Source organism: Gallus gallus, chromosome 12 (genome assembly GCF_016699485.2).
Source record: "Gallus gallus isolate bGalGal1 chromosome 12, bGalGal1.mat.broiler.GRCg7b, whole genome shotgun sequence".
NCBI classification, from domain to species: domain Eukaryota; kingdom Metazoa; phylum Chordata; class Aves; order Galliformes; family Phasianidae; genus Gallus; species Gallus gallus.
The window spans coordinates 16,488,793-16,500,163 of NC_052543.1; the positions used below are offsets into that span (position 1 = coordinate 16,488,793).

The window sequence follows — 11,371 nt, forward strand, 5'->3', positions numbered from 1 at the left end:
CAGCAGTACAGGTGTTTGCTGTAGTGTGAGCATGCTAACTGCTCCATCCCATCACCACCACCAGCAAGGGCTCTGATTGTTGGAAGATGAACAGCTTCCCTTTCCCAGAGTCAGCATACGTTTGCATGTCTGAGAGCAGAAATGTGTGAACCTCAAGCAAACTATCAGAATTCCATCTCCAGGGCCACAAGTAAACATGGAGTCGCGTGGTACTTCACAGAGAACCCACCAACTGCATGTCTGACAGGCTGAAGGCATTGGGGCATATGCAAAGACAAGCCTCTCGCATTAACTCCTCCAACATCCCCCATCCTCCACCTCCCAGAGCACAGCTTGGCTGTGATAACAGGGATGCGATCACAGATTACACTGAATAAAAACTGAAAACCACAATGACAAAATAATGTTATAATATTAAAATAAATCAAATAATATACTGCCATTATTCTGATACAGAATTTTTACACAGCAAATTCGGTACATATACAAGAAGTCAGGCAGCCCATTACAATAAATGTCAGGGTTCCTTTTTTAATATAAACTACATCTTAATACATAGCTTGGGATGATCAGGTAGTTTTACACCAACTCCAGTAGCAACAACTTGTTCTCATCTCAGAGTATTAAAGGAACAGAGTCTTGTAATGCTTTGAGTATTGAAGTGCTTTGGTTCCGTCTGCCGCTTTTTAGAAGTGTAAAATCTACATCTATTGGTTAAACGTTTAACATGGAGGTGTGCCTAACTTACAGATACAGTTATATTAACCAAGGAGTGAAATGGAAAGGTGGGTTTTTGGTAACTGTCATATGCTTCACTCCGTACAATTATTCAAATCTCAGTTCGGTTCAAGCATTCCAAGTGTAAAAAGAGCAGCCAAAGTTTTCCAAAGGTGATAACAGTTGTGGCTGGTTTCACTCTGGGGTTAAGCTGGAGCCACACAGACAACAGGGCTGTCCTGCAGCAGAGCTCCCGCTCTCTGAAATCGGCACTGCGCAGCAAATCCCGCTTCACCCACCCCAAAACGAACGTCCCTCAGAAAACTTTGGCTGCTACAGCACAGTACGGCACCTTCACTGTGATGTTAGTGAGGCAGGGAAGGATGGGAGAGGGGTTCCCAGCGAGTACCTTGCTCGTTACAACAACAAACAGAACACGGGCGGCTCCTCCTCACACCGAGCAGCTCCTGCTAAAAGAAGACGTCTTCTTTCCTGAAGTCTGGCAAACACCTGAACTTGCTGGGTGATGCCCGTGTGCAGGACAGGCTGGGGAGGCAGGGGCAGGTGTGGTGCATCCGCCGCCCTGGGAAGGGCACCTGGAACGAGGAATGCGGGTGTCAGCGGGGCACGGCCACGGCGGAGCTGCCATAGGAGCGCTCAGAGAGCAGTGTCCTGCAGGCTGTGCCACCGGCAGGACGCGGCACCATAGGGTCCCCCAGTGGCCGGCTCGCCCTGCTCAGTGCTCCCCCCCACGTCCCTGCACCTTACCCCAGCCCAGCCTGGGTCACCGACCGCAGAGCCTGCAGGAATCACACCTCTTGGCTGTCTGTGCAGCACAGAACCCGCAATCACAGCTCTGCTGCTGGCAGGGCTGACTCATAACAGCCTCCGGCAGCCTAAGTGTTGTGTTCTAAACCCTCTGTGTGCATATCTCTGGGTTTATGATGGGTGATAGCAGCATGGTGACACAGAAACATGGGAGGAATGCAGGGGATATGTGCAAGGTGCACAATGGCAGTGATGCCACCTACGGACACGCTGCAGAACCTTCTCCGTGATGCCATCTGATTGCTAAAAGCATCAAGCTGACACCTTCTAGTTGCTGAGAAGGAAAGCAGAAGGTGGGGAGCCAATCGCCAGATATCTGGGGGTCCCCTGGATGTCTCCAAGGTGGTGGTGTGGCCATGGGGTCACCACTGGTGGGGACACAAAGCCCTGTTCCACCTGGTCCCAACCAGGATGGAGCTGGAAGCTCCAGAGCCTGAGGGTCTGCTGCCTGTATCCCCACCAGGGATAAGGATGCTGTTACGTTCTGCACTACATCACAGGGCCTATAACCACAGGGGCTATGACCGTTTGCAGTTGCAGCCCCGCACCCCAGCCCTACTCACCCGGTGGCTCAGAGGATGGCACTCCTCTCCTACGTTGCCCATCGGTGTGCACATCCGCAGGCTGCGGATCCATAGGCTGACAGCACAGCACATCCCTCCTCCACACTGCTGGTCTCTGTCGCAGGCCTGCAGTTCCAGAAAGTGGAATTGTTTATTCTGTTTGCATAAATACCTTCCACCCATAGCCAGAGCCTAAGGGAGCTCAGGGAGATGCGAGGACATGGGGCACCAGACAAATGGAATCCCATCTTCCAGAGAAGCTAAGAATTGAAATTATCCATGAATTTGAAGACTTCTAGAGACCTATTTCTTCTAGCTTCTTATGGTAATGTCTGATGGTTGAGTGACTTTCAAATGCAAGTGCTTGATAGTTCTATTAGCAAACTGCAAGTAGAAGTAGATAAAATACAAGTTTAAATAGGGAATCTATGGCTGTTACCTAGAATTACACGTAACTGAAAGAGGTCCCGAATGCATAACAGAAAACGCTTTGTGTGAGTGCTCATACCCAAGAAAATGTGACTGTGGTAGCACATAGCCTGCAAGGGGAAAATTAAATTATCAGTCACTTACCCGATGCGTTTTGTGGCCTAGATAAGCACAAACTAAAATACAAGCCACTGGTTATGTTTCAAAAACCAGAAACCATGAAGTGCAATCGACATATGAGGGCTTGGAAGCAGGTTACTGCACATCTTTCACTTCTTCTTTGTTAAGCAAAAGATCTTCAGACTCTCAACCATACGGACTCATTGCCAAAGCAGTGAGAAATTCCATTAGTTGCAGGTTCTGATGATGCCCCAGCAGTAGGGTCAGGCAGCTCGCTGCTCTCATGTCCGGCAGCGGGGCTGAGAGCCCACAGGCCCTGCTTCTAAAATGCACCTAAAAGCTGGGGAAGGCTGCGCAACAGGACAGTCATTGAGTCAATGCCTACAGGTCTCACTTTGGGGTCTGTGTGATAAATGCCAACAGATTGCACTCTGCTGAGTAAACATTGCACTGTTTCAAACAGCAATGCCAGATCAGCGAGTAATTTAGGGAAAAGCTGTTGCAATTATTGTCAGTACGTGTGTAACCCAATGGCCAGCACTTCTCCTTCACACATGTAATGAAGCAAAGAGCTCTGTGCTGCGAGCGAGCCCAAACACGCAGCGTATTCACTTAAAAGAATAGCGTGGCCATAAAACTACCAATGCAGCCTTCCAGGTAGGTAATGTTTGCTTTCTTTCTTTCTTCTCTCTCTCAAAATAAAATAAAATAATCCCTCTGATGGTGTAATTTTACCCTAGACACAGGACTGATGGTTTTGGAGTCGCTCTGCCCGCAGCAGAGCAGTGCAAGGGGTGCAGAACAGTCTGGGGAGAGGCAAGCAGTGCTGAATGGTGCTACGGTTTAGAACTCACTCTCATGCACACACATATATGCATCTGGCACAGCTTGCGAGATTCCCCTTCCAAAATGTTTGATGAGCTATTAAAGCACTCATCCCCAGTGCTGCTGCTCACAGTGAGCCACAATATGAGTTCACCCCAGCCCTCCCGCCGTGCTCTGGGCACAGCTCATCCCCCCTCAGTGCCCCATTTCACACAGCTTTGTGGAAAACGCAGCCTGAAAAAAAGTCCCTGAAGAAATGCTGGCTTCAAAGCCAGCGGAAATCAGCACATGGGCTGCCACAAGGTTCCGTTTGAGTCTTAAATTGCAAAGGAAGAGCACTTTGTCTCAGTGGATGCGGATGAGAACTCGTATGTCAGCTTCCACCTGAGATTTCCCTATTCATTCGGAAGCCAAAAACCCATCAGAGCAGCTTGAGCAGAAACACGCTGCAATAGTTACCGGCGTAACATTTCTAGTATAAATGTGTTTGATTTTTGAACGCTGTGTGTCTTTAACCCACGATTAAAGAGCTTCGCAGTTATTTCATTTGTTCATTATGCTTTAGAGGTGTCGCCACCACCTCAACGACAGGCAAACCTACACCGGTCCTCGCTGCTCGAAACAGTTCTGTTGAAAAGGAACATTCGTTTCTCAACTCCGGGAAGATTCCTTCCCGCTGACACTCCGCTCCGTCCCGGGAGCTGTTCTGGCGTCCAGAGGACACCCGCAGCCCGCACGGCCCCGCAGCGCCCGGTGCTTCCAGCAGCCATGTGAGCTGCCGAAAGAATGCGAGCGCTGGGTCACCGACCCAAAGCAAACACGAGAAAAATCATTTTACTTCGGAGTGATGCAACGCTTCGGGTTAAATAACGTCTTTGGGAAAAAAAAAAAAAAAAAATCATAAGCAAAGTAAATCTCAAACCTAAACACACAACAGCAACAACAGAAGACTCGCTCGCAATGAGGAAAAGCAGCACGGTCATACTTTGAAAAAAAAAAAGAAAGAAAAAAAAGCAGCAGCGTTTAGCGGTGGTGGCAGTCAGTAGCGGTGCCGCTGTGCGGACACACGGCAGCAGGAGCAGCGCGCACCCCGAGCCGGGCAGCGCCGGGGGCAGCGGTAGGACGGAGCCCCCGCCCCGCCGGGAGCAGCGCCCCGGGCACAGACCTCGTGCTGCGCATCCTTCGGCGCAGCGCCCCGCGGGTCCCGCCGCCACCCGGGCGTCTCTCACTCCAGAGAGCCCCCTAAGTTCTGATGTCGCTCAGCGCAGGGAGACCCCCGTTCCGCTCATCCCCCGCCCCCGAGAGCCCCCCGGCGCGTCTCTCCGTCGCTTACCCACACGAGTCCCCGCGCCTTTCCGGCGCTGCACAGCTCCGCGCCCCCCGTCCCGCTACCGCTTATCCCGGAGACCCCCAGCCCGGCACCCTTTCCCCCCGCACAGCCCTCCGCCCGCCGGCGCGTCCCGCGGTGCCGTCCCGGTGCCGTGCGGAGGCGCTCACCCCGGTGATGACGGCTCCGCGCCCCGCGGGCAGCAACGCCAGCAGCAGCAGCAGCGCAGCTCCGCGCAGGCTCCGCATGCTGCCGGCCCCCGGCCCCCTGCGCTCCCCGCGGGCGCGGCGCGGTGGAGCCGTCCCGGTGCCGCCCCGGCCGTTATAAAGCTGGGGGCTGCCGTGCCGCGCCGTGAGTCACCCCCCCGCCCTGGCAGCGCCGCGGGACGCCGTGCGCACCCCTCCGCGGGGCCGGGGCGAGGCGGGGGGGCACCCGCGGTCGGCTGGGGACAGCCCGGGGCACGTCGGGGGGGTGCCCCGCCCGGTGTCCCGAGGGACATCCCTGGAGGCATCTCTCAGTGGGTCCTGGGGGGACGTCCCGCAGTAACCGAGGGCTATCCCAGGGAGCATCCTACTACAAGTAGGGAGCATCGCGTGGCAGCCAGGGAACATCCCAGGGGGCGTCCTGCGAGATGTAGGGAGCATCACACGGCAGGTCCAAAGGGACCCTGCAGCAGGTGGGAGACCGTGCTGCAGGTTAGGGTACATCCCAAGGCTAGCGGCAGCCCAAAGTGGCTGGTGCCAGCCTGGAGATCTCCCCACTCCAATGCCCGAGTCCTGTCTGCTTTTGCTCCCGCTGGCTCTGTGGTTCCCCAGTTCCCCACAGACCAGCTTTGGAAGAAGAAATGGGAGGAGTGGGGTTGGGGACCCTCGGCACTGCTTCCAGCCCAAGCACCAGCGCAATAGCTGATCACCTCTGTGGGCTGCCGAGGTGTAAGGGCTGATGGTGCCACCTTTGGGAACCTTCGTCCCCTCTGGAGAGAAGACACCAAAGCTCAGCGGACGTGCAAACTTTCAGAGAAGCAGTGAAACACATGCAGAGCTCCCTTCTGTGCCCCTCACTGTATTTTTGTCCCTGTTTTCCTTCTTTTTCAACTCCCTCTACTTATTTTCACCTTTCCTCTCACTGTGTTTCTATCCCCTTTCTGCCTCCCCGTCCCCACCTCGCCCATCCCTCCCTGCCACCCCCTCCGCTTCACCCCTTCCCACACGTAGCTCCCTGTTTTCTCAGATTTTTCAAATTCTCTTTTTCCAAACAGGAAGGCTGAGTCTTTGCGCAGCCCGTATTTACACGATTCCTGAAACAGTCTCATTCTTTGGCTGAAGTGAGGCTAAGTGCAGCTGAAGGGGAGCATATAACGCACTTATTGTCTGGGCACAGCCCCGCTCCACTCCGCCCTGGTCGGGAGCTGTCGGATCGATTTGTTGGCGGCACCCCCGGGGGGGTCGGGCTGTCTGGCACTGTTTGCATTACAGACGAGGCCTTTTTGGTGCTTATGGCTATTTCGTAAAAGTGCACTCAAGACAAATACGGTCTGAGTAAATGGAGTCTCACTCCAAAGATGCTTTAAAAGCAAACTGGGATAGGCCAATTTTGACGCAGAAGAAGTATTAAAAATAACCAGGCCGGATTTGTGGCTGTTGTAAGCCCACGTGGCTGGCTTGAACCGTCACCAGTTGAGCCAGCTGAAGGGACCAGTGTGTTTTAATTCTTACGTGTATCCTAGAAACAAACGTCAAACAAATAAATATAAATCGTGAATTATTATTTCCATAATGCCCAGGTGCAAGTTAAAAAAAAAAAAAAAGTAGAAAACATCATTTTGAGCTTCAACATCACAGCAGAATTAAAGATGAATTAAAAAGGAGGAAATGATGGATTCTGTGCAGCTCTACATCGTGGCCATCGTTGCTTGTAATGCCTTTGCACCACAGATGTGATGTGTGAGAGGCTGCCAGCCCAGGAGGTCAGTGCTGTACCCTGGGATGGCTGCAATGGACTCAACAACATCCATGGTGATGCCACTCTTCTCACAACCAACACACACTACAGCTTGTCTGCTATAGAAAAGATCTTACACATCTACACGGCCTGTCGGTGACTGCAGAATTGGTATGAAAAATACATCGGGCCGATGTTCTAAAAATGTCAAAGCTTGGGAGGTGAATCTCCATATTTCGGTGCTATTACCCCTCAGGGCTTCAGCTGCTCAGGAAGGATTAAGTTTCAAAAGAAGGAACCCCAAAAGCCCAATTTTCAGATCACCTTCCTAAATCCACGGAATGTCTCCTATTGTAAAAACTCAAACAGAAGAACTAGGAAATACCATTCTGAAATACCCACGCTGTGTTAGATTTGACACAGTAAATTGATGATCATGTAAAAGACCTCAGCTCTTGAAGATCCCTATTTTTAGCTCCCAATGCGGTTGGTAGCTCTCTCTAATTCTCCTTGAAGCCTCAATTTCACTGAAAGCCAACTGTCTGTGAGTAGGCATTCAGATAATTATTTGGCCTATTCAAGTGATAATGCACTACAGAGTTTACAGGTTCCTGAAAAAACTAAGAATGGGAATAAATCAGCCATCTAAAACGACAATTTTCTCATAAAAGAACTGAGAAAAATTAGATAATGTGAGACAGGAGAATTAACTTCTTGTCCTAAAATCTCTCTTAATAACAACAGTATGTAATTTGTTTAATTTTTCACACTCTGTGTCAAGCAATGGGTGGAATTCAGTGCAAGTTTGCTGACTCCAGAATGGGAAGAATAGCATCACCTGTATCAAGTACTTCCATGGACAGGTAAAGGGCCATGACGAGCTCTCCCCAGGACTGCAAGCTCTGCTTTTCCCTAAAGACTGCCTCAACTGCACACTGTGTCTGCTGCAGGAGAGGTCCAGGGTGTGCTGCCCACAGGCACCTGTGTGAGGTCAGCACGGATCTGCCCCACCATGGGCCCTGGCCACCAGGAGGGGACAGCTTGCTGCTTGCAGGCCAGAGCCACGGCTGTCCATTCTGTGCTTACCACACCATGGACTCACCTCTGGCACCAATTGAACCAGCTGGTTAAAAGACAAGTCTTAAGAGATCTGCAGGTTTTAGGGTTAGAAGAGAGCACTGTGGTCTGGGTTTCTAAATGCCATTAGCGAATCCTAAATATGTAGAGTGAACTTGTTTGTTGAACAAGGGCATACCTCAACAGAAATCAAGCCTGGGCTGAAAACATTGAAGACGTCACCACCTCCAATGGCAAACTGCTCTGGCCCTGAAAACCTCACTTCCAATTGAATGTCACCGACTTGGAGCAGCAGGTGATATCACACCCTCTAGCACCACAAGATTCCACCATCTGCAAAGAAATACAAGCTGGGAACAAATTCCACAACACCTCAGTGTTGATACCAGGCTCTCTCGTTCTCTTCTGCAGCTGGGCTTTGCCAGCATCACAGCCCTCAGCCCATCCCATCCCCAGCCTTTCCCAGCACACCCACAAACTCCGCCAGGTCTCTGGTGTTACTGCACGAGCCTGCTCACTGCAGAGGAACAGCCACACAGCTCTGCCCTGCTACCTTCACACTCCCAGCGAGGGCACCAACAGAAGCGGCCCTGTGAGCGCAGGAATCAAGCGAGAGCTGAAAACATCATTAGCAACCAAAAAGCATCCAGAAGTGTTTTCCTTTCTGAGGTCAGATAAGAATAGTTGCGATGAGCTGCTGTGTTCCTCGCACTCCTTGTATCTCATTATGCCGCTTTTCAGGGCCGTTGTCATAGTAGTCTACGAAGAACCTTATGTAAGAAGCAAGATGATGGTTCTGCAGCTTGTTAAAAAAGAGCATTTAACAGATAAGTGCTAATGTTCTAGATTAGGGATTCTTGCTCCCTTACCCTGAGCTGCATCGTGTAAGCGCATGAATCACTTTGATTGCAAAGTACACATCCTCCCATCAGCTCGGAGTGGAAGATTACAGAGTCTGCTCCTGAAACCGTGGCATCAGTAGACCAAAAATAAAAATAAAAAGCTGCAGTCACACAAACAAAACTGCCGACCCCTTGTTTCTCGTGAGAAATGACTGCTGTGACTTACACCCAGACAAGGAATACACTTCGACATTCGTGGCACTGCATTTCCACATTCCAGGGCGGCACAACTTGGAGTGATTCAACGGGATTTATGTGACGGGCAGGGACTCACTGCCCTTCTGCAACTTTCAGGTATGTCTTTGTAAATAATGCAGACCTTGCGCCAAGAAGACGCAGCGTTGCTCTGTGGCAGCTCGCTGGACTTTGGGGAAACATTCTTTCAACCTTCATTCTTCCCGCTGATTGCTTTGGGGAGGAAGCTTCTCTCCTCTGAGTGCACACCAGCACGGCCTCCTGGCAACCCCATCTCATTGCAGCCAAGCAATGGGCACACTGGGCTATTGGGAAGGAGATGGAGATGCTCCTGCCGTGCCACTGCCAGCCTTGGGATGCTCTGCTCAGCTCTGCTCCCACCAAGTATGGGTCATTCATTGGCAGCTCGAGGCCAGAGGATACACCTGCAGATCTCATCTGCTTTCTGACCTGTGCCTTCAGCTCCACCACAAGATTTTTCTCTTGAAGTATCTTTCCCCCCTTTCTCACTTCTGTCCTTTTTCTCCTCCTTTTCTCTCCCTGCCACCACTGCTTAAAGGCAGGACTTCCACTCAGCGCCGGAGCTGCAGTACCACTGAATCCCTTTTTCTCCTTTTCATCTGTAAGTGAGATTGCTCAGAAAGGTGAAAATCCCAGAGAGAAGGCGCGTTAGCAAAAAAGCACGCACTGAAAGCCCTGTGGGGATGGCTGCAAACTGTTCCACCTCACCAGAGCCATCCCCAGTGTGGAAACTTCACTCCTTCATCTAAATGTGAACTTTGAGGATTATAACGTCTCTCTGGTGACCCGCATCTGTGAGAATCCCAGAGTACTGAGCAAATTGCACGCTCCCGAATCACTCCAACCATGACTGGGGTGACAACTGGAAACTGTCTGCCTTCCCAGGCCCACATGAAAGAACAGCTTTGGATGGGAAAAGGATTAAAACCCTGGTTTGGTAGTGGTGGGTTCTGGGTTCTTTTGTGGGCTTTTTTGTTGTTGTTGTTGTTCTTTTTCCTGCTATTGTTAGGATACAGAAAATAAAGTGCTGACATGGACCTTGGATCTCAGCGTATTGGGGTTACTCAGAGGCAAAGCTGCGGTGTCTTTCTAGTCTCCAGGACGTTAGCATCTTCTCATCCCTCCCAGGGACACTGGGCTGGGCAGGGATGTGGCAGTGGGAGGCTGTAGGTGCAGCTCCCACTCAGCTTGCAAGGGATGAGCGCGACCTCCTGCGTCACCTATGGGCGAGATGCTACAAAGGACGAATGACCCCGCTCACCCTCCTCGCTCTGATCTCCTGCCAACTCCCATTTCCACAGCCACTAGTGCAAAGGGCAGCTCACTGTTGCAGGAATTCACATGGGTTGCTTTTATGGTAAAGATCAAACGAGAGCAAAACCCCAGCAATGCAGGCGGGGGCTGGCTCCCTGCCGCAGCGGCGAGCGCCGTGCTGGGAAGATGTGCTTCATCCCTTCAGCATCTCTCTGTTTGGGGAGATGGACCACAGATGGGGCTAAAGCCCAGGGGCACAAGGCCATGATGTTTTCCATGCCTCTCCGCTCACCAAAAGCCAACATCTCCTGTCTCCAAAGGTCCCACAGAAGCAGCTCTGCCCGAGGCAACATGGTTGTGGGGATCAGCTGAGTGAGACCATCACTGAATGAGAGCATCGTGTACTTTCTTGTTGACTTGACAATACACTCAACACTCTACAGCTCTTTTTTAACCCTGTGCTGGGATAACACCAGCAGATAAACCCCCGTGGAAACCAGTCCAGCTACTATACTTGCAAAAACATGTTCTCGCACATGCGGTAGCATCATCAGGGTGAGTGGCCCTTTGCCCTGGGAGAGGGGCTGGGTGTTTGCCAGGAAGCAGCCACACTCCCACTCTACAGGCTGCATTTTCAGGTGCTGCGTAGCAAATCCCTTTCCAGCATATTGCATTGAAAATAAGGTTCAAGAAGACATAAATAAGCCCCAGCATTCAAGATGCTTGTGTTCTTTGGGTAAAGCCTCCTCCAAATTCTGCTGAGTCTGAAGAAGACCCACAGTTGACTTCCACAGGCACAGTGTGAGCAATCAGTGGGCTGCTGCCAGTGGAGTGCTGTCGTTTGTGCTTTGCAAGTGTTGTCTCTTTCATATTGCTATTAACTCCAATCATGGCCCATCTAATTCGGGAACTCCTTGGTGAGCAACACATCTTGGTGCCATGATGTTCATGTGCAGCAGCAAGGAATGGCCCATCATGTTTTCCTAACCTCATGCCACTGCACGGTCCCTGCAGAGCCTCATTTCCTAATGCTGCCCTTCCTGCAGCCAGCCCATGCAGCAGATAAATGAGGAACAGGTATTCTTACGATTGTCATGAGAAGACCACAGCCCAGCCAGGCTCATCTTGCAAGGCTGGAGGTTTGAGTCCTTTTTCTGAGAAGCACCGGGACG

The 11,371-nt window shown here is 51.4% G+C and overlaps 1 protein-coding gene across 1 annotated transcript; it reads right to left on the reverse strand.

Annotated features, from left to right (window-relative positions):
- Positions 1-393: 393 nt before the first annotated feature.
- Positions 394-5,103, reverse strand: PROK2 (prokineticin 2). Its single transcript, XM_015293233.4, has 3 exons — positions 4,980-5,103; positions 2,109-2,234; positions 394-1,313 (listed from the first exon to the last, which is right to left on the reverse strand). The coding sequence occupies exons 1-3, from the start codon at positions 5,055-5,057 to the stop codon at positions 1,188-1,190; spliced, it is 330 nt and encodes a 109-aa protein (XP_015148719.1). The 5' UTR covers positions 5,058-5,103; the 3' UTR covers positions 394-1,187.
- Between the last annotated feature and the right edge of the window lie 6,268 nt (positions 5,104-11,371).